Below are 24745 nucleotides of genomic sequence, written 5' to 3' on the forward strand. Positions count from 1 at the left end.
TAGTCAAAGTCAAAGTCAAATGACATGAGGGTCACAGCTGAAAATCAGCGTCTTGCATCTTATGTGTGTTAACGCATATCATGCAGGACATTATGCTGAGCTGTACACCCATTTGGGGTGGTGTCACAGATGAAAATGTTACATTTGTACTTTGTTTTTATCAGTGACACCAACACCAAATAAATGCATTTTCTTTCTTTCACTATGTACAGAACAGTGGTCTATTGCTGGCAATTACTGAGCTAAAATTGTCAACAAAGATTTCCAGCAACACATTTCCGTGCAGGCGCCAAGAGAATGCTGCAGGTGCTAATAACCTTTTCATTTATTCAAAGTCAAACGTAATATGCACAAATACATACTAATACATAATAAGGAATTGTAAGCATTCGCGCGACGAACGAAACTGGTTTTTATACCGTTACCACCCGTTACGGTCAAGGTAGGTAAATAAAGATTATAGAGGATTTGTCTTTCTTTCTGATTAGTTGGAGATTAGACTCGACTCTATCTACCTCACTGATGTAGTGGTCAGTGGCGTGCAGGTCATAGAGGCATAAATGCACTGCTTACCCTAGTTGTAATATAGCTCAATGCAAATTTTACATTATGACCTGCCAGTAAACAGGTTCCTGCCTAACTAATGCCTACCCTGGCTTCAAACCCTGTGCACGCCACTGGTAGTGGTGAGGTCTCGGATCATTATAGCTATCCGCATGCCAAATTTCAGCCCGAGCCGTCCAGTAGTTTGAACTGTGCGTTGATAGATCAGTCAGCTAGTCACCATTTCCTCTTATATGTTTAGACACTAAATCTGAGAGAATTTGCATCTCAATTAGCGTTGTAAAATAATGTAATTTAAGATGAAAAAATAACCGGTCAAGTGCGAGTCGGACTTGTTGTGATTTAACCAAAAATTCGTGATTATCGGATTTTTTTCCCTTTATTATTTTGCTGCTGCGATACGACATTTCTACCTGCCTCTCATTATTCTGAAGGAGGCCGCGAAGCGGGAACGAGAGTTGGACGCTGACGCCTACCCACAGGAGAAGACAGGGGAGGAGAAGGAGACATTATGCTCACCTTCTCCCCCCTTAGGTATTGGGTGTAAACCTTTCTTTTTTTTTTATTCGGGGGAGGAAAAAATCCCTACGGACTTCTGCCTGCTGGCAGGGTGTGTCCGACTCGCACGGACTAAAATAACCTACCCATGTCTACCGAGGTGAGCACGGAACTGCGTAAGCATTACTTCTTGCTGACCTCCTAAATTTCTAACTTCTTCTTTTCTTCTTTTTCCCGCTCTTCTCTTCTTATCATTATAGCCCGCAGCATTTGGCTATATCGTAGGCGTCCTCGACAGCATGCGCGCTATAAGGTTGCGGGCATTCACACCCTCCGCGTATGGTGGGTGTAAACCTGTGCCGGTCCAACGTCAGGACGTCTCAGTCGCATCCGATATCCGGGATCCTGAGACGCCTTATACTTGACGCGGACGGACGGTACCGCTGGGTTTTTAGTGGGTATGCTGAAGGCTGTAAAAATTGCCAGTGAGTCCCACATACCCGCTCTTGTGCGGGTGTGTGGGGCGGTTGCATTTTGACCAGCGGAAAAAAGGTCAACGGGAAGTTGACCGTACGCTATTGGTTTGGAGTCCTTTGACAGACACACAGATAGGCAGACAACGAAATGATCTTATAAGGGGGTTTTTTTTGGAGATCCGGAACCCTACAAAAATGATGACTACTTCCGCCTAATTAAAAATCAAGGCAGCGATTAGGTATTCATTATGAAAAACAAAAATGAAACTATAGCTGTTATGCTCGGGCCACATTAAGGTTAACGTCAATGCCCAACAACGCTATAATTATCGCGATAATTCCGCCGATAATAATCAACGCGTTAAACTGATTGGTCAATCTTGAACGGGTTGAATGGTGTTAAAATCGTCTAACACCAAACGGTAATGTGAATTGTCAATTATCATGATCAACCCATCGCCAGCTCACTACAGAGCACGGGTTTCCTCTCACAGTGAGAAGAGTTTTGGCTACAGTCTACCACACTGGCCATGTGCGGATTGGTAGACTTCACACACCTTTGAGAACATTATGGAGAACTCTCAGTCATGCAGGTTTCCTCACGATGTTTTCCTTCACCGTTAAAGCAAGTGATATTTTGCAATTTGAATGTCGTTGTCAAATTATCGCGTTAGGTCGTGGCTACACCTACGGTTAACGGCCAAACGCGTTTATCAATGGCGTTACCCGTTAATGTAGCCGGAGCATAAAAAATAAAATCAGTACAATAAACCTACATCCAAGACGAATTTAAATTAACCTATTTATGTCGGCGTCTTGAGATTTAATATTCAGTCGAGAACTAAATTCCTTCCTAGGACCACTGACCGTAACAACGTACAGACAGCAGTAAATTATTAAAACTACGTAAACACGTGTAATTAAAAAAGTAAACTACGTAAATAAACAGTTAGTACATCATAATCATCATCATATTCAACCCATCGCCAGGCGCCAGCTCACTACAGAGAACGGGTCTCCTCTCAGGCTGAGATCTATAGAGCGCACTTTGACTTTGCTCAGACTTAAGATTGAGTTAATACGAGACTGATTTATGTGAGAGATATACATCTGTCTCGTTTTAGCTCTGTCTTAAGTTTTTTTTATTTATTTTTTATTCAGATACAAGTTAGCCCTTGACTGCAATCTCACCTGGTGGTAAGTGATGATGCAGTCTAAGATGATAGCGGGCTAACCTGGAAGGAGTATGGCAGTTTTTATTAACAATTAAGTCTAAGCAAAGTCAAAGTGCGCTCTATAGATTTCAACCTCAGAGTGAGAAGGATTTTAGCTATAGTCTACCACGCTGGCCATGTGCAGATTGGCAGGTTTCACACACCTTTGAGAACATCATGGAGAACTCTCAGGCATGCAGGTTTCCTCAAGATTATATTATATTTAATTGGAACGCCCATAACTCCGTATATTTAGAGGTCCGCCCTGGATCGAACCCCCGACCTCTCGAATAGAAGGCCGACGTCTTACCACTAGGCTATCATCACTTCACTTATAGTCAGTAGAGAAAATAAATCTGAACGTGTTGTGTTTGCTTTTTTTGCTGTCGCTACACACTCCGTCGGTGTTGGTCCGGCGCCAAACCGTCTGTCCCACTTTGCCGGCTATTTATATTATATGCGTAACTAAGCTATGTCTTTCTTCGTCCGACAGACAAACATTATTTTTTATGTAAGCAAGAATAAGATTGTCAAATATGTAGAGTTCAAAGTTCGCAAGGACCTCAAGGACTCGACAAGGTCGCATGAAAGCTCATTAGGCTTTCAATAGAGCCTTCTGGTTCCGATAAAATCGCAGTAAATTGCGACCAATCCAAATTACCTACCTACTAATTCCGCTCGTAAACTTGGTTACCAGTAGGCAGGCAGTTTTTACGACCTTCTTCTTAAAAAAATCAACGATTTTTTAACCTATAAAGCTATAAGAGAACTTCTTATACTACGCAATTATTTAAAAGTAAACTACGCCAAAACTGAAAGTTGGATAAAGTAGGTAGGGAGCTAGCTACTAACGCACGAAGTGCCCGAAACATGCTACTTGATATATTATTATTTTATGTTGTGTGCAAATAAAGAATGAAAATAAATAAATAAATATTTAAATCCATTGAAAACTCAATGAAAAAAAAGTGAACAATCTTTTTTTGCTTTGTAAAATTTTTTAAACTTGAGTTTAATCCACAGATAAACTGAAGAATAAAATCACTTACAACAACGCCATCTGTTAAGAATTTAACACGTACTTACCTATTTATACAATATTTCAAAAAAAATCGTTTTACGAACTTTACTTCGTTTTTTTTAAAGTGTTTTTTAAATCGATCTTTAAAAATATATCATGGCTATTATAAAAACTTAGAGCGACATCTAGCGTAACACGTGGAATACACCAGAACTTCATACGTGTTCGTTCTTTTGTAGTTATAGAGATGGCGCTGGTAGGCTTTCAATTTACAAATTACGATCAATATTCATAAAACAGTATAGAATCCTGTATATAGCCTGTTAACGATGAAAATGTTTGAATTTTGTGTAATTATGTACATCTACTTACGTTTAACAAAATAGACACAGTAAAATAGCCAAGTAGTTTCATCGACACAAATAAAATTACCTAATATTATTATGATTATCATATTAACACGCTTTAAAGAAAGGTACAAGTCCGAGATGGGCTGCAGAGTGCAAACTGCAAACGACACCACCACGACAATGCGCCCTGCAGCCGCGGCCACAGACTACATAGGTAGATGATTCAATAGAAACCAGTGATGTCGCTTGCAATTTGCGGTCTGCAGCCCATCACGGACTTGTACCTTAATTATTATACCCACGTAATAATTAAACTTCAATAAAAATACCATCTCTACCTAGAAGGGTTCTTCTTCTCCTTCGCTCTGGGCTGGTTTCTGTTTGTTGTGTGTGCATTGCCCCTCCCTGCTGAAGTCTTCACTCCAGACATCCAAGCTCGCTCCAGAAGCCGAGTAGACCGCCCAGGTTGCCGAGGGCTTCATGGAGTGAGGTCGGGGAACCCAAATGGCGTTTGCGTTGTTCTGCTACGCCCGTGCACTCACGTGCGTCGGTGTTTCATCGACCTCCATGCAGGCCCTGCACAGAGGACTGTCGGTGACACCTATAAGAAAAAGGTGTTTGTTTAGTGGGCTATGCCCTGTTATGAGTCCCACCACCTTCCTAAGATTACCTCTGTCCAGGCGGAGTAGTTTGTTAGTTTGCCGTTTGTCTATGTTGGGGAAAGCCTCTTTTTGCCTGTGGGAATGCTCTTTTAGTGTTAGTTCATGCAACCAGGTTTTATTCTCACTGAAAAGGGTACCCACTGGCTGTTCGTTTTCACTTTTCCGCATAGCTACATTACTCGACCTCTTTATATTATTATCATCTTAAACAATACAGACACAGCAACTGTAATAATTGCTACTAAATATTCACACGATGATACGTAACCATTAAACATTAATTACTTCCTACAATAATTATTTTATGAAACAACAGTAGAAGTGTAGACCACCCAAAACGACACTTAACCTAGCCCAAACTAAAATGTTTAGCCAAGATTCTTTGGTAGCGTTTTCGAACTCGAAGATGTGCCGTGAATACGAGCCGAGAGAGCCTACCTAACGTCGGATTCAATCTATCGATAAGTTGTCTAGAAGCGTTGCTATATTTTATCAAAAAAGACCATACAATTTTTTTGCAAAATGACAACGTTGCTAAGTAACATCAGATTACAGATAGATCTATGCATGAAAATCTGACTGACTAATCTATCAACGCACAGCTCAAACTACTGGATGGATCGGGCTGAAATTTGGCATGCAGATAGCTATTATAACTTAGACATCGGCTAAGAAAGGATTTTTGAAAATTCAATCACTAAAGGGGTAAAACAGGGGTTTGGTTAGGTACCTACTTAAATTGTAAACGTCTCTATAGGGATATCTACTCGTGTGCTATCGTGTTATTAAAAGAGCCCTTACGACTATCGCTACGAGCGTAAGATCTTGGCTAACCCTACATTTTAACACCACATCCTCTGTAGAATATTGGTAATAAATCACTTCAGCACCCTTGCTTTGAATACTATCTATCGGTTATTTATAAATATTCTATTATAATTCCGAGCTGTTTATTAGGTTTTTACGATTTTTTGGTGGTTATTGATAGATTAATTCTTCGTCTTTGGTTTATGCATAGGGGTTATGTCTTTCAGATGTGTTACCCTGCAAACGAAAGGGGTTTAAAATCTGTTACGAATAGCTTATGAAAGAAGCTGAAAAGTGCCTTATACACATATCTAAAACAGATTATGTCTAGACTCTATTATAAAAATTAGTTGATTGAGATTCGTATATATAATACGTTTTTTAAAAATAAAAATAGCGAGCAAACGAGCGGGCGGGTCACCTGATGATTTTGCAGTACCAGAGGAACCACCAATGCATTGCCGGCCTTTCAGTAATTTGTTGGTCCGCCCCTTGAATAACCCTATGTTGACTGTTGTAATCTAGAGCCTCAATAGCTCAACGGGTAAAGGAGTGGACTGAAAACCGAAAGGTCGACGGTTCAAACCCCGCCCGTTGCACTATTGTCGTACCTACTCCTAGCACAAGCCTGACGCTTAGTTGGAGAGGAAAGGGGAATATAAGTCATGTAACATGGCTAATATTCTTTAAAAAAATAAAATAAAAAATAAGTTGTACTAAAAAGTTTCTTCCTTGGACATTTTTATTGTTTAAAATCAAAAATACCTACCTAAAGAAATTATTAATTTAGTATACCACTGGTTTGGAATGCCCTCCCTACGAGGTGTAGTTTCGAGTTTCGACATCTAAATATTATATAAAAGGAAAAGGTGACTGACTGACTGACTGACTAATCTAACAACTTAGATATCTGCTAAGAAAGGATTTTTGAAAATTCAACTCCTACGGGTGTGAAATAGGGGTTTGAAATTTGTGTAGTCCACGCGGACGAAGTCGCGAGCATAAGCTTGTCAAAATATATGCTTCCTACCGAGAAAAATCAGCAAGAAACTGCACGTCTTGCTCTCTAGCAAGCTCTGTAGCTATAGAGACAGCCATTGGGTATTAGGTCCATTTTTTACGCACTTTTTTATACGCCTACTTTACTTTCTCACTTCTTAGGCCTACTCAATAAAACGGATATATGTAAATATCATTCCCAATAACAACTTTTCTATACTATATTCGATTCCCGGCACGCCTCGATAGCTGTCATGTTCCATTTCGTAACGGGACGAATGATTGAACTGTTTTGAATGAATGATTAATCATTCGTGGCCGAATTTATGATGGATTTGGATGACAATTTGAATAACGGATGTGTCTTCGATTTCAGGGATGTGTATTTTCGTTATAACATAAAAGTAAAATAGAAAATGGAAAATCGTTCGCAGATTTACGCGCTAAAACATACCTTGTTCCTACATTTTAAGCCAAAAAATCAGAATGTTTTTTTTGTACGTACCTACGATATCCTTATTTTCTGTAAGCTCTCTGTACTAATTTTTTCTTGTTGTCTAAAGGGGTGTTTGTTAAGGCCATACCTAGTTGTGGTGATCTGCTCAAATATTTTTCATAAAACATTCGTGTTTCAAATAACCATAAGTACCTCTGCTACCTATACTTAAGTTAGGAGGAAACGCGATAGAATTTTTTTGAGGACTAGTGCATGTAATATCTCGAAGCAATTTAGGTTTGAATTGAACTATGGAATTTATTAGTATTGTAAACTACAAAGAGTTGTGTATGGATCCTAAATCACAGAGACCTTCAAACTAATCCATTATATTAGGTATCTAACAACGTGGGAGAAATAAAATATTCATTCATTCAATATTATACTAGTCAGAGTAAAAATAAACGAACGAAACATTTCTGATTTGGTCTGTATAAGGCATGGGCCCATCGTATAAAATATTAACGATCATCTATTGATATGTTGATGGCAATATGGCCGCCAATATGGCGCTGCGTCCGGTGAGTTTATTAAAATCAAAGATTATCATAAAATTCGAGATGGGCAAAGCTTATACATTCGTAATCCAGAAAGTGGACGTATACCTACGCTTATTTAAGTTTTGTCAAATAGTAAATTAATAAATTAAAATTAAAGTATTTTAAAATACTTGTAATAGTACTTGTAGGTATAATACCTAATTAAGAAGGTATCACTCGAGGAATTAAATAAATTTTTTTCGACTCGCTTTTTTCACCGGAAAAAATATGTTTTTCATTTATATCTGCCTCTGTGTAGACTGGACCGGTAACAGGTCTCTATAGGTACCAGTGCTAATTTATTTTTCTAAAATGGCTTGACACTTTTTTATTTTTTTATTCCGATACTTAGCCATTGACTGCAATCTCACCTGGTGGTAAATGATGATGCAGTGTAAGATGGAAGCTAACCTGGAAGGAGTATGGCAATTTTTATTAAACCCATGTACACCTTTGGTTTCTACACGGCATCGCACTGGAACGCTACATCGCTTGGCGGCACGGCTTTGCCGGTACGGTGGTAACTAGCCACGACCGAAGCCTCCCACCAGAAGAGACACGCAGACAGACGTTGTTATTGGTTAAAAATTGTATGGTTTTTTTAAATTAATTATTTTCTAGAGATTTTTATTCTGAAGTAGGCGGCCAATAGTGATGATCATCGATCTTTAGGAGATATCAGATTTGTTGAGCACTGTCTCGGTCGTTGAGACTGACAAAACGTCATATGGGTATGAGTGACAGAGACAACGCTCTACAAACTTGAAATGTCATTTTAAAGGCCGATGTTCATCACTTTCGGCCGCGTACTATGCCCGATGCCTGATAGCACGTCTAACGCGCTTTATCTATTATCTACATTTCATGCGGGCGCCTGCGCAGCTGTGACCTCTTAATGAATGCATCGTGTGTGCCGTAACCTCACTTAATAGTTAATAGGTATGTACTTACTTGCTATTATTGATCACACGGCTTTTAGAATGGTTAAAAATTACGATTCGGTACGGTTTGTTTAAACAAGTCAAAGTATTCCATCCATTCTCAGATTTTTAGGGTTCCGTACCGCATAAGGATAGGAGGATTGTTATCTCACTTCGAAAGTTGAAAATACTTATTATTAGTTCATGACCACAATTTAATTTTTTTTTGTGTGAGGGTTAGACCCTAAATTCACGGTTTTCAGATTTTTCCCCAAATGTCAGCTATAAGGTACTACCTACCTGCCAAATTTCATGATTCTAGGTCAACGGGAAGTAGGTACCCTGTAGGTTTCTTGACAGACAGACGGACAGATAGACAGACAGACAGACAACAAAGTGATCCTATAAGGGTTCCGTTTTTCCTTTTGAGGTACGGAACCCTAAAAACGGAACCCTTATAGGATCACTTTGTTGTTTGTCTGTCTGTCTGTCTGTCGGTCTGTCAAGAAACCTACTGGGTATTTCCCGTTGACCTAGAATCATGAAATTTGGCAGATAGGTAGGTCTTATAGCTGACATTCGGGGAAAAAATCTGAAAACCGTGGTTACATCACACAAAAAAAATTAAATTGTGGTCATGAACTAATAATTAGTATTTTCAACTTTCGAAGTGAGATAACTATATCAACTGAAAAGTGGTATCATATGAAAGGTCTTCAATTGTACATTCTAAAACAGATATTTATTTATATTTATGCATCATAGTTTTTGATTTATCGTCCAAAATGTCGAAAAAATACGACTGTAGTACGGAACTCTCGTTGCGCGAGCCTGACTCGTACTTGGCCAGTTTTTTCCCCCTTATGTCTGCTATAAGACCTACCTACCTGCAAAATTTCATGATTCTAGGTCAACGCGAAGTACCCTGTAGGTTTCTTGACAGACAGACAACATAGTGATCCTATAAGGGTTCCGTTTTTCCTTATGAGGTACGGAACCATAAAAATGAATAATCGTTTTTGATTTATCCGGCTATTATTTGGCCGGCTTTTATTTTCATTCATACTTGTAACATTAGTATATTTACTGTATGCATGTGTTGTCTGTGTCGTCACCTCTAGGTCTCGGCCCCGCCAGCTGTGGTGTGACGGCGACGAGCCAATTCAGACAATCAACAGCCCTAATTACTAATTGCACCCAATGGACGCCCAATTTAGAATAACCATTTTTTTTTGGTTTCATTCATTCGTTCGTTCAAACTTTTGCGTTTATAAATCAATTTTTCCTAATTTCTGGAAAATGTGTACACATCCACATCACCAATAATTAGCTCACAATAGAGCACGGGTCTCCTTTCAGTATGAGAAGCATTTCACCATAGTCTACCACGCTGGTCGAGTCGAGTGCAGGTTGGCAGACTTCACACACCTTTGAGAACATTATGGAGAACTCTCAGGCATGCAGGTGTCCTCACGATGTTTTCCTTCACCGTTAAAGCAAGCGCATATAACTCCGAAAAGTTACAGGTGCGTGCCCGGGATCGATCCCCCAACCTTCCGGAGACTCCTCTTCGTCTCTCTCTGACGTCTATCACCGTTTTTTTATTAATATACACTCTTTATATAAGCTTATGCTAGCGACTTCGTCCGCGTGGACTACACAAATTTCAAACCACTATTTCACCCCGTTAGGGGTTGAATTTTCAAAAATACTTTCTTAGCGGATGCCTACGTCATAATAGCTATCTGCATGCCAAATTTCAGCCCGATCCGTCCAGTAGTTTGAGCTGTGCGTTGATAGATCGGTCAGTCAGTCACCCCAGTCACCTTTTCCGCGTTCATTAAGACGATCGTAGTCAGGTTTAAGTTTTCAACTTTTTATTAATATACTGTTTATATAAATATATGAATAGATCATATTATGTATCAATGTAAAACGAATACTAAAGTAAAAGGCAAATAGCACAGATAGCAAATTGCAAAGGAAATACGCTAGCTTAATGGAAATGCGATATTTTCATTTCACATGTGTAAAACCAAACAGCACGCATTGATTTCAACCCAGTGTCGAAAAGTAATAAGCCCATGTGCGTATAAACGTATTTTCACACCTATGAACATTTAGCTAAAGACTATCTTTGGATTATAAAACGTTTCTTGTGTTCTTATGAATGACTTCACTTGATATTAGCTACTGAGTTCCGTCTTCAGAGGTTCCTTGTTTCTTCATTAGCAGAAACTTTTAACCCGAGGCCCGCCGTTGTGAAATATCAAAGAAAGTGGGTTATAATTAGGTGTCTATTTGTAACTCTTTTTGTTCCTTTCTATCTCAGTGGAATGTTAATGTGCTAATTTCACAATGTTACAGTTATTAACCGACTTCAAAAAAAGGAGGAGGTTCTCAATTCGTCGGAATCTTTTTTTTTTTTTTTTTTTATGTATGTTCCCCGATTACTCGAAGACGCCTGGACCGATTTTGAAAATTCTTTTTTTGTTTGAAAGGGTATACTTCAAAGTTGGTCCCATTTAAATTTGGTGAAGATCTGATGAACATCTTCGAAGATAGATACTGGAACTCCTCAACGGATAAGAGTAAATTGCTCGCGATCAGTGTAATAGCTTAGTAAACAGTAGATTTTTAACCAGTCATAGCATAATTCCATGGGGCCACTAAAAATTGTGAAATAAAAATTTTTTACAAAAAAAATAAACACCGACTTCGATACACAAACACTAAAAATTGAAAAATAATTTAATTTATTACCGAATATATTATGTATACAAGAGTTAATATAGTTCCATAATAATATTTTTTGGGGTCGGTGCCAATGAGGTGCCATTGTGGAGTCTCATAAAAATATGAAGTCTAGACGATTCGCGCAGCTAAAGCTAATTGGCACCGGCACCAAAAAGTATTATTATGGAACTATATTAACTCTTGTATACATAATATATTCGGTAATAAATTAAATTATTTTTCAATTTTTAGTGTTTGTTTTTGTTATAGGGATCCTATAAGGGTTCCGTTTTTCCTTTTGAGGTACGGAACCCTAAAAATATTTTTTAAGTACTTAAACATTATGTACGTATACAATGTACACGTCATTTGTACGCTCCAGTATAGTAACAAAATATATCTTTCTGTCTGTGACTCTATATAACTCTTTATCAAAGATAATATTATTTGTACGCAGATAAAGCATCGTTACTCCGTAATTTTCCTTCCTCGTATTAAATGTTGTAACAATACTAACTGTAATGTGAATTCAATATTACATATCATTTTACACACATGAAGGTTTAAATTTGCAATATCGACAAGTACGTAGCAGTTACTATATTTTCCCCGTGATTTTGTCCACGTTTATTATTCAAGTGTCGGTGAGGCCACAATATTGTAAATATTTAAATCGTCTCTTTTTCCCCTACTTTATAGTTATTTAAGAATTAAAATTGTCTACTAACAATTGAGCCCTAGTTGCTTTAAATAAAGATTTATTATTATTATTATTATTTATTTAGGTTTTTTCAAAATCCTGTAGGAATTTCTCAAAATTCTCTCTTAGTGGAAATCTCCTACGTTGTTGAGAAAACCTTCACGCAAAGACAGATTTTTCAAATCCATACTAAATTATAAATTGCAAAAGTTTGTCTAACTATCTGTCACCTTTTCATGGCCCGTCTGCTTAAACGGTTTTGACGACATTTGGAATAGAGAAAGCTTGCATTCAGGAGATGGATATTGGATATGCTACCTTCTTTTTATGTCGGAAAATCAAAGAGTTTCCACGGGATTTTTGAAACCTTGCGAATAAAGTCGCGGACTTCAAGTAAATAAATAAATAAATAGCTGTTTAAGCTGTATGCTGATAATATGTCAGTCAGCCAGTCTCTCCCTCTGGATATACATATAGAATATAGATGTATGTACATTATTTACTTTAGAATAGCGAGTTTAGTGTCAACACAGATAACGAAGTTCAAATAAGTATTAGCACAGTATAAAGAGAGACACAGTAGTCCGAAGTCTTTGATCTCGTAGTAAATGTGGTCATTTACTACGACATTTACCACCATGAATGACCTCGGGACTCGGACCTTCGGACTTCGGGTCCCTCCTTGGTCCGGCACTTACCGCACGATTGCTCTACCTATAGCGTCGTCGAACCTCTTGTATGTAATATCATATCTTCTCAGACTAAGTATATCATCGTCTTACAAACGCAACAACCGACCATCAAAAAGTGTAATTTATTACCTACTAAACTAGATGATGCCTATGGAAATATGGGTTTTGAATAAAACATGTGACTTTGACTTTGACTTTATCCTTGCTCTATGGTATTAGTTCGTAGAACGTGTTATGTGGAGTCGCGAAGCGGACCGTAGTTTGGCACACATGACTTTATAATGTACTCGTCAACGCTTGAATGCGTTATAGACAAACTAAGTAATGCTAGGCATTGTGAATAATGCCGGGGAAATGTCGACTGTGAACTGGCAACATGTCCTATCTCAAATTTTCGCTTGAACGCGTTATGGGCAAAGTTATGCTAGGCATTGTGAATAATGTCCGGGAAGTGTCTACTGTGAACTAAGTTTAAGTTCTAATAAGTTTTAAAAGTGTTTTTGTAAAGTGGTGCTAATAAAAAAAATACCCGGCTGAGTTTGTTGTGGGCTCTTCCTGGGCGCGTTTGGAACCCTCGTAGCTTTAGTTTTAAGTTTGCGTAAAAATTATCACCACTATTATCTTACAAATCCGACAACTGACAATGAAAAAGTTATTACCTATTTTGAATAAATTATTTGATTTTGAACTGAAAATTGCAACGTTTTAAATTTTTGACGATAGCACTTTATGCTATTTCGTACAAATTTCAAGATAGTTAAGTAACTATAGTTTGGAACAGAATTATTTGAAAAGCATGAACCACTACCATCTACACTGCAGGCGTTTAGCTGAAGGAAGGAAACAAGTTTTTCCTTCATCAATATAGGTAAGTAAACCTAATTCACATGAACGTAGTCGCGGACATCATCAACCTATATATTTGGTACAGAGATTTCAGAGCTTCAATAGCTCAACCGGTATTGGAGTGGACTGAAAACCGAAAGGTCGACGGTTCAAATCCCGCCCGTTGCACTATTGTCGTACCTTCTCCTAGCACAAGCCTGAGGCTTAATTGGAGAGGAAAGGGGGAATATTAGTAATTTAACATGGCTAATATTCTTTAAAAAAAAAAAAGGTTGACCCGACTTCCACGCAAGTGAAATAATTACATTTCCCGGGCATTATACATAATGGCTATATTAACAACTTTGTCTTCAACACATGTAATAATGTAGTCGGTACGTCCCGGCGCCCGATCTGCTTCATTTATCTAATGCAATGTGCATTTGCTTTTAGTTTTTAGTGCGGTTACGCCACGCTCCGCCTCGCGGCAGAAATAACGCAGAATATCGGTCACAGACTCCGCTCAGAACGAACAAGGCTTGTTAATTGCTGGACAGTACACCACTAGCACTATCGCTGTGGACGGAGCGCGCGCGGACGCTTCCGTTCGATATTCGAATCTCGTGAAAAGCGCGCGAACTCGAACACGACCCGCTGACGTTTATTTTTTTTAATCACGCGCGCAAAGGCTGACATTTATAGTGCCTAATTGAAAATAAAAAACGAAATATGCACGATTAAAATTAAAATTAAATTGCATATCAGTAAGGTCAGCATGGGTGTCGCGGGATGTTTTCGTAACGTTTATATTAGGAAGAAATATCACGATAAGTAATCGGTCGAGTGCAAATGTCGTTTGTTATCGATTCATTTGGCAAGTGACATACAACGGTGTTTATGCTCAAGTGGAATAAAGAGTAAAGACGTGGTTAAGGGACAAGCATTCGCGGAATCCCACGGTTGATTCATACACCGGTTATCGTGTTTTGCAGCGAACGGCAAAATGTGTGAGGTCACAAGTTGGATTCCGCACGCCGTGGTGGAAACACTGCGCGACCGCTCCGCGCAGCCTGTCATCGCTTGGCTGACTTCGATCCGAGCCTCCATAGAAGAATACGACCCACTCATCGTAGTACGACCACCGTCTTCTGCCTCAGAAAACTCCGAGTCAGACGGAGCGTTTGACGAAATCCTATCCCAATTGGGCAAAGAAATCTTCAAGCTAGATGAATACCAAAGAAACCTCACCCCATCAGAAAAACAAGACGTCTCACTCAGCATCCTCAACATATTCGACGAGTGTCTAGAAGGGATGAGCCATCAAACAGAAACCGAAACCAAAGTGATAAGCGAACTCAAACCAAAACATGTGTCCAACGAAAACAAAACAGTGCAGGATTGCAGTGATTCCAGTGTATCGGACGTCTCTCTCGTTTCAAATACATCGTCTAAAAGTGTGAAAGTGACAAGAACTCCACCTCCAGTTCCTCCGCGAAAATTTCCTATAAAAACCCCCGTGTATGACAACATGGAGTTTAAAGACAACTTTGGCAGATTAGGGGCGGATAAATTGGAATCGGATACAGATTCCGCGAGCACATGCTGGAGTTACCAAGACTGTAATATAGAGAATCCTGAAGGGGAAAGTAAGGATGCGTATGCAGCCGTATGGTCCCATTCGACGGGTTTTCATAACTCCGACGAGATTTTGCGTCACGTATTGTCGCAGGCGCAGCAAAGAGCGACGATTTCTCGGTTATCTTTCGATACTGCTAGCGACTTTTCGCCGCAGCCATTCTCGGTGTACGCGTTGCACGAGGTGGGAGAAATCCACAGGTGCGATCCAACGTCACAAACGCCAGTAGTCGAAATGACGCCGGACAAACCGTGCGACGACGGGTACGAGCCAGTGCGAGACGCGATAAACTTAACTGACGAGAATATTTACGAGGAAATAGAGTACGGGTACAGTTATACGGACGAGGGGTGTTCTTGTGGCGGCAGTGTGGAGGTCGAGAGTTGTTCTATAAGCAACAGTTCCGAGGGTGTGGGGAGGGAGAGCCCTCTGTACGCGAATCTGAGGGATCACGACGCATACGCGATCCCTCCTGATGTGATTTTCTGGAAGAACTTGTTGCTGGACCCTTTTTATAACGACGATGAAGAGGATGAGGTGAGTGGGTGTATTCGTTTTTTATTATAATGAATTAAGTGTATAATTTATGAAAAATCGAAATATATAAAAGGAAAAAGGTGACTGACTGACTGACTGATCTATCAACGCACAGCTCAAACTACTGGACGGATCGGTCTGAATTTTGGCATGCAGATAGCTAATATGACGTAGACATCCGCTAAGAAAGGATTTTTGAAAATTCAACCCCTAAGGGGGTGAAATAGGGGTTTGAAATTTGTGTAGTCCACGCGGGCGAAGTCGCGAGCATAAGCTAGTCGAAATATATAAAAGGAAAAAGGATTCTTCAAAATTCAACCCCTGAAGGGGTACAATAGAGATTTGAAGTTTGTATGAAAGTCTGTCAGTTTTGAAGTGTCTATAAAGTAGTTTTGTAGTTAATATTTTTGTAATTAGCAGTATGACATATTTTATTAAACTCATAATATGTTAAAACCTCGTAGTCAAAGATCAACCTTAAGGGTATTAAATAGGGGTTTTAAATTTGTGTAGTCCACGCGGACGAAGTCGCGGGCATAAGCTAGTCGAAATATATAAAAGGAAAAAGGTGACTGACTGACTGACTGATCTATCAACGCACAGCTCAAACTACTGTCACTGTACCTGTCATTTGTGTTTCTGTGGTGCAATAAAGTATATACATACATACATACATACTGGACGGATCGGTCTGAATTTTGGCATGCAGATAGCTAATATGACGTAGACATCCGCTAAGAAAGGATTTTTGAAAATTCAACCCCTAAGGAGGTGAAATAGGGGTTTGAAATTTGTGTAGTCCACGCGGACGAAGTCACGAGCATAAGCTAGTATTTACTTTGGGAGAGCTTGTAGTCGGAGGTCTGTGATTTTTTTGTAGGCTTCTTCTTAGACCAGGGTGTGTTTGGAAGTTAGAACCTTTCCGTTCTTTAGATATAAATTGACAGATATACCTAATCATCATTGTGCTATCATAATAACTGAATAATTATGAAAAATACTTGCTATGAATGAGTTTGTAGTCGTGCTTGAACTTTTTGTGAGCTTCTTCTCAGTCCAGGGTGCATTTAGAACACGCCAGGTCTTTAAGTATAAGTTTGTTATTACCTCGCTACAAATAGGTACAATAATCCAAAGGGCTTAGAACTCTTTGAATTAGATCTGTTACTGATATCCCTACCTTAGTAAGACGTTACCAGGAAGTGATATCATCTAGGGGCCCGAAAAGGCTTGTAACTGTTTTGATTGTGATTTGTTGCCATTGAAATAAATGTTGTAGTATAATGGCGGACTTTTCAACTAAATAACATCCAGAACTGTAAGTTATCATGTAAAGTTTCTATACATGATACAGTATAAGCTGTGATAGCCTAGTGGTTAGGACGTCCGACTTCTAATCGGGGATTCGATCCCGGGCACGCACCTCTAACTTTTCGGAGTTATGTGCGTTTTAATTAATTAAATATCACTTGCTTTAACGGTGAAGGAAAACATCGTGAGGAAACCTGCATGTATGAGAGTTCTCCATAATGTTCTCAAAGGTGTGTGAAGTCTACCAATCCGCACATGGCCCGCGTGGTAGACTATGTCCAAAATCCTTCTCACTCTGAGAGGAGACCCGTGCTCTGTAGTGAGCCAGTGATGGGTTGATCATGATGATGATGTAAAGTTTCAGTTGAACAAGAGCTACACTGAGTAGGGAAATCTATTAGATATTTGTCTATGGGAATTGGGAAGTATTCAAGATAAGTCCTACTGATCAAAACCAAACTCCGTCAAAAATGGGCCAAAATTTGAACCTATATCAAGTTTCAATCTTCAAATAGGTAGGTAGGTACCTACCTAATGACAATTTTTTTTACAACCTACCTAGATACCTTATTTAGGCATAAAACACAGGCATAAAAGGGTATATATACTAACTGACTAACATATCGACAAACTACTTGGATCTAGAATCTAGATCTCTATATACTTAATTCTGTTTGGTTTTCTTTATAATGTCGACCACCACCAAAGAGAGGATTTTCATAAACTCCTCCCGAGCAAAGCCGGGTGGCTCAACTACTTTACATTGCATGAATATGTCATTCAATGTTCTCAGCGTACATAATTTATTCAAAATTCTTTGATCTTTTATCGTTTTGTATTTTATGTCTTTTTTCTTGTACCTTTATTTGTATTTAAATTTATTATTAATGATCTAGTTAGTGTAAGTGGCACTGCCGTTCTAATTAGATATAAAATAAATAAAATAATAATAAATAATAAATTATAATTTCTACTACAGTCCGCGACTGGTTGAGATGGCAATCAGGGTATGAGGCGGGGGACGGCCCGCACACCCGTACGTCACGTAGGTACCTACTATAGGTACCTATTAATTAATTAATTAATTAATGTTTTTTGAGCTACCTACACCTATTGTAGTAGGTACCTATCCAGGTAGCTAACGGGAAAAATATTTTCGATCAAAATTTCCTCAACTTATTTTTGTTGACACTCCATTGATTATAATAGGAGTTGATTGCAAACTATTATGTTTTTAAAGCCAATTTAATCAGATTATGTTATAGGTAGGTACTAACTGAGGTGCCTAGTAAGTCTAGGCACTATCTATAACATATATCAAATCTGACCAATAGGAGTAGGTAGCTCAAAAAAACCGATTACCGTAAAATGACATGTGGCATCGCAAATAAGAAATATCCAGTATAAGGTACGTACCTTGTTTCAGGATTAGGTAGGTATAATCTTTTGCGATGCGACATGTCATTTTACCGTAATCGCCCAGTTGGTAATCATTTTGTTTGTAATATCTCAGTTTTAACTTAATTATTGTGAGTTGGAAAGTTTTTTTTTAATTATTGTTCTATTTCTAATATTATTCACAAGGAATTTTACAATTTATATATCACAGGTCACGTTATATCCTACCTAGCAATATTAAAACAACATTAGGGCACACCAATTTTGGGGTTAGTAGAGAGAAAGACTTGACTTACAATTAGGCTTTATTAATACCTACTTTAAAAAAAAATTATATTTCCCAGAAAATACCTTCTTAAATAATTAAAAAATTTATACCTTTCTACTGTTATCTATTAACTTATTTTTCTAAATGAATACTAACTTGACAAATACCTCAAAACCTCGGTTAGTACCTACTTGGTATTAATAAAGCACGTTCGTCATTAACCAATCGGCCATTATAGGAAATCACTTGCGACATTCGTAATGGCGGACGATTAATATTCACGGACATATTCGCGCCAAAACCATTGTAGAGACGTTGTTGTATATTGTATCCTATAATAAAGTATCACAGACTTGCAACTTTGTCCGTAAACTAATTTAAAACTATTGGTTGCGAGCTTGAAGTTTTAAAAAAAAAACACATGTATTGTGACAAAGTTTATCTCAGCCAACTTTAATATGTTTTGTAAAACAACCAGCCGGGTTCCGTACCATTACAGTAAAAACGGCAAAAAAAATCAAGTGCAGATTGGCAGACTTCAAACACTTTTGAGGCCATTAATGAGAACTCTCAGGGACGCAGTTATATTTTAAGTTAACCTCAATATAATAACAATTGTAGTTAGTAAATCTAGTAAATTAAGTAAATCCTTATCAAATGAATACTTAACTAAAATATAATAATAATAATAACATAATTCTAATGAATCATGGCATTAAGATAATACGTTAATGACGCCTGGTTACCAGTGACTCCAGCGTGACTAATTTTGATTGTAAAATGTACTAGGTCGCTGACGTCTGTATTGTATCAGTATGTTCTTCCTCGTCTCCAAATCTGGGTATTATACATCAAGAACAACTGATGTCACTACAGCTGTAGCATTGTTCTTTCCTTCAGCGCTACCACAGAAAACTTAAAACGTATAGTACTTTCCAGGTAACCTGGAAATAAGCTGTATTCTGTATCTATGCAGTCGCATAGATACAAAATTAAGCTTATCACTTTGCAAAGATGATTAAATAAATTAGCAACTCTTGTTACGGCGTAATAAAGTGCAATTCAGCTAGCACAGCGCTGCGGCCTAAAATTTAATAAACGCTTTTCTTTCTCTTTCATAAGTGAGTCGAAGGAAAAAAAAAAGAAGCCCGCCGTAGATAATATCTACGGCGGGCTTTTTTTTTGGAATTCATGAGACCTGAGAAATATATTACATTTCTCGGGTCTCATGAATTCCAAGGGCTGTAGAGCAGGCCCTACTGCCCTGGAAATTTCATCGTCTCATTCATTTCTTCAGCTCTTTACTATACTCATCATTGCTTTATTGTGGACCTTTCATTATTATAATATCGGTACTAATTATTCACGTACTTGGTACATAAGTAGGTACCTAAGTATTAACAAAAAACATGCTTACTTCATTATTTTTATCTTATACTTGCGGTCATTTAATCGCATTCTGGGAATCCCTAATGATCTTTGTGAATGAGTGCACTCGTTGGAAACAAAAAGAATGCTTATTTTATGTCTGATACCTACTCGTCATTTACCTGGGATTAACAATTTTCGTGTAAAATACCCTCATTCTAAAAACGGAGTATTTAACGTATTTAACTAATGGAGTGAATAAAGAAGTATTTGGAATTGAGATATTTTGAAGCGGTATTTGGAATAATGGGGGATTTTACACGTATATTCAAAATTGTTAATATTAAACCCTGTGTCAAAATATTAACGAACGAATAGGTACATATTATATTTACTATAGCTATACTTACCTAGTGGACAGATCGAGATGGCAATCGACGTATGAGGCGGGGGACACCCCGCACACCCGCACATCACTCGTGCTCACCCGCACCGGGCTAGCGCGGGGCGTTCCCTCCCCGATTGTCATCTCGACTTGTCGCATACTATACTCAGTAGGTACCTACTTGAAATTTACATCACTTGTGTACCTTCCTACATAATGTACTATAACTTGTTTCAAACGTATGTCGTAACATAGAGACGGTTTCGCACCATTAGTTCGAGTCGATAAATAATAATCGATTTCTTGCTACCTATTACAACATTCGTACAACAACCGAAATGAGTGCTTAGGTTAAGTATTTGATAATACTAGTTATTGAGCGTTTAATGCTGTAGTTGCGAAACTATGGCCTATTAACCTGCAAAGGGTTCCAACTTCCAACTCACAATTGAGTCAAAATTGAGATATTAGCAAAAAACTGATTACAGCTGGGCGATGACTGTAAAATAAGGAATCGCATCATCGCATCGCAGAGACCAAATATTCTGGTTGTCTCCTGCATGTTTGTTTTGCGATGCGACATGTCATTTCACCGTAATCGATTACAGCTAGGCGATTACAGTGACATGTAGCATCGCAAACTAAATATCAGATTATTTCATGCATACATATTTGTTTTGCCGATGCAACATGTCATTTTACCGTAATCGATTACAGCTAGGCGATTACAGTGACATGTAGCATCGCAAACTAAATATCAGATTATTTCCTCGATATTTGTTTTACGATGCGACATGTCATTTTACCGTAATCTATTCCAGGTAGACGATTACAGTGACATGAATACCCTGATTACCTATATCCTGCTATGTGATTCTCTAAAGAACGGTTCAACGTTGCCAACATCGATGCGGTCTGCGACGTAACATCGTACAGATCGACCAGGCCAGCAACGGTTGTAAATTTGTGATTCTGTAGTGGCTTTAAGCTCATCGGTGATCTTATGGTTGAGACGGGCTCTACGATGTTATCTCGGATGAGCCAGTGATGTCATCCTATTTTTATTTTCATACCGATAAAAAGTTACGATTACGAAATATGGCATTAATAGTGGGTTTAAAATTCATTTCTGATTACCTTTGCTATTTTTATACAATGTTAAAGCAATAAATGCAAAATACTATGAGAAATTATCATTATTTAAAAAAATCTTGGACATAGGCAGGTGACCTTTGCCTTTGTTTTGCATCATTAAAAAAAAAGTTGCTTCCCGCCGTGCAAGATGTCAGCCAGCACAAAATTAAAAATGGTATTGGTAAATTAATGATCACCTACACCCTAGAAAAACGATTACTCGACAAAAAACTCTAGTCTTAAAACAAACTGCACGTAATAAATCAAGTGGTTAGTGGAGCACTTATAATTCCTTTACTGCCATGGTGACTTCATAGGTCGTCACAACAACTCAACAAATAGTGCGTAAACTTCGTCTTTGTACGTCGTTTTATCGTGTTTTGTTTTAAAATACAAGTGAGTATTAAATTAAACTTAATTTACTCCGATATCAGTGGTTTTAAACTTGTGTCAGACTTCCTATCAAACTGTTCTTTCGGTGCTGACCAACGATTTAATAATAAATTTCAGTGCCTCGCAATATTGCTCCATCCACTGCTCAACTTGAAAAATTGTTCAAATTTATGGAGTAAAACCATGGTCAGCAACTGGGCACGCTCGCACTGCCCTTGCTAGAGACCGTAGTGACCAAGCATCACCAAGAAGTTGGACAATATTGGATGAATACAAATGGCTGCATCAAAACATGGCAACAATAGCAAACGGTATGTAAATATTATTTTCAAAGACACAATCTACCTACTTTCTAAGCAGAGTATAAATGTTAGTACCTACCTAGTGTTAAATGTTGTCATACAATACAGTATTGGAAAGATAAAAAAGATGATGCAAAAGTTATTGCTAGAAGAAAGAACAGGCAGTGGTATGGATGAAAATATAGCAGTAGCAGAGCTAAATAACCTTGAGCAAATACCTAATAATTGTTTCTCTTATGGGTGGAGAAAGTTTTGCAACAGGATAGGAAGATTTTGAATTGTCTGTTATCTATGTTATCTCTATAAATGAATATTTAAATCCTGTTGGAACTCTGCTTTTCTGAGATAAGAAGTTGTCTATGTCAATTTCCGGGATGCAAGCTACCTCTGTACCAAATTACAAATAAATGCATAAATGGGTTAAATAGATGGCCCTTTAAGAATCCTGTGGGAACTCTTTGATTTTCTGGGATAAAAAGTATCTAGCTTATGTCCGTCCTTGGGATGTAAGCTAATATTCTGCACATTTCATCAAAATTGGTTTAATTTTTGGACCGTGAAAAGCTAGCAGACAGATAGACACACTTTCGCATTTAAAGTTTAAGTAGGTATTAGGTATGGCTAGTATGGGTACGTAATTAATATGGAAAATTATTTAAAATAATAATATATAGTACTATTTTTTTTCTTATTTCAGAATGATATATAAATGATGAAAGTTTACCACACTTAGAGAGTTATTTGGAGCCTGCGGTGTGTATAATATTATTGTATATTATATCCGTACCATTATATAAATGCGAAAGTGTGTTTGTTTGTTGGTTTGTTAGTTTGTTGGTTTGTCCTTCAATCACGTCGCAACGGTGCAACGGATTGACGTGATTTTTTGCATGGGTATAGATAAAGACTTGGAGAGTGACATAGGCTCTTTTTATCCCGGAAAATCAAAGAGTTCCCGTGGGATTTTGAAAAACGTAAATCCACGCGGACGAAGTCGCGGGCATCAGCTAGTCTATACTAGCTTTTATACTTATGTATAAAAGAAAAAGTTGACTGACTGATCTATCAAAGCACAGCTCAAACTACTGAACGGATCGGCCTGAAATTTGGCATGCAGATAGCTATTATGACGTAGACATCCACTAAGAAAGGATTTTTGAAAATTCAACCCCTAAGGGGGTGAAATATTGGTTTGAAATTTGTGTAGTCCACGCGGCCGAAGTCGCAAGCATAAGCTAGTATAAAATATACCTACGGATTTTTTTTGACTAGTTAATTATTTCAACTCTTTCATAATATCTCAACTGTGGCTGTTGCAGGCGAAGAACTCACAAGGGAGATTCATCATCATCATCATCATGATCAACCCATCGCCGGCTCACCACAGAGTACGTACGGGTCTCCTCTCAGAGTGAGAAGGGTTTTGGCCATAGTCTACCACGCTGGCCATGTGCGGATTGGTACACTTCACACACCTTTGACAACATTATGGGGAACTCTCAGGCATGCAGGTTTCATCACGATCTTTTCCTTCACCGTTAAAGCAAGTAATATTTTATTACTTAAAAAGCACATAACTCCGAAAAGTTCTCGTGAGCTGTGATAGACTTGTGGTTAGGACGTCCACCTTCTAATCGGAGGTCGGGGGTTCGATTCCGGGCACGCACCTCTAAATTTTCGGAGTTTTGTGCTTTTTACCCAATATCACTTGCTTTAACGGTGAAGAAGAAGATCGTGAGGAAACCTGCATGCCTGAGAGTTCTCCATAATATTCTCAAAGGTGTGCGAGTCTACCAATTTGCACATAGCCAGCGTGGTAGATTATAGCCAAACCCCTTATCACTCTAAGAGGAGACCCGTGCTCTGCAGTGAGCCGGCTATGGGTTGATCACGATGATCATGAATTCTTCTCAAGCAGTGGAAGACACTCAAATTCCTGAGCCTCTAGCAGTTGCGAAGCTTTTAAATCCTGTGGGAAATATTTCATTTTTTTCTACCAAAAGTCTATAACAAAACCTGTCTGTTTTTCTATGGTAAAAAAAATGTAAACTAAGTTTATATTGCACTTTTATTATCTTTTCCACACAAATATTAAAAACAAATGAACGAGTAATGCAATAAAATATATTATAATTTACTATTGAAAAACACTAACACACACACGGTATAAGATATAAAATGTATATAACATTAAAATATATGTAAATAGGTAAGATTAAGATAAGGAATAAATAAAGGCTTTTAAATTGAGAATTATCTAAATCTACTCTTTTATTTATTATTGCATCTGTCTTGCACGCCACGAACGATTAGCAAGGAGTTCTTGGCACCTTTGTCCTTCTTCTAAGCCCTCTGCTCTGCTTTGACGAGGATTCCTTTGCAGCATACTCATTATCCTATGTTCTTCTCGGATTATGTCATTTGGCAATGACAACGCTGGTAATGTTGTAGTATGTTGCGTAAAACGTGCATGCAACATGCTAAGTATAATGAATCTTCTGGCCACCATCCCTG

At 38.2% G+C, this 24745-nt stretch overlaps 1 protein-coding gene and 1 long non-coding RNA gene across 4 annotated transcripts in view; both read left to right on the forward strand.

The window, feature by feature from the left end:
* Nucleotides 1-24745, forward strand: part of LOC117985539 (rho GTPase-activating protein 9-like) — a 142555-nt gene that overhangs the window by 58340 nt on the left and 59470 nt on the right. The window contains exon 1 of one of the 3 annotated variants that reach the window (XM_034972287.2): nucleotides 13975-15672. The exons of the other annotated variants lie outside the window; for them this stretch is intronic. Within the exon in view, the coding sequence (XP_034828178.1) occupies nucleotides 14503-15672 (1170 nt within the window). The 5' untranslated portion in view covers nucleotides 13975-14502. Of the gene's footprint in view, nucleotides 1-13974; nucleotides 15673-24745 lie in introns of those variants that run through there. 3 annotated transcript variants of the gene reach the window in all.
* LOC138402796 (uncharacterized) lies at nucleotides 21278-24507 on the forward strand. Its single transcript, XR_011237133.1, has 4 exons — nucleotides 21278-21932; nucleotides 22047-22240; nucleotides 22929-22984; nucleotides 23551-24507. It is a non-coding gene; the product is annotated as an uncharacterized lncRNA (long non-coding RNA).

This window comes from Maniola hyperantus, chromosome 9 (assembly GCF_902806685.2).
Source record: "Maniola hyperantus chromosome 9, iAphHyp1.2, whole genome shotgun sequence".
Lineage (NCBI taxonomy): Eukaryota > Metazoa > Arthropoda > Insecta > Lepidoptera > Nymphalidae > Maniola > Maniola hyperantus.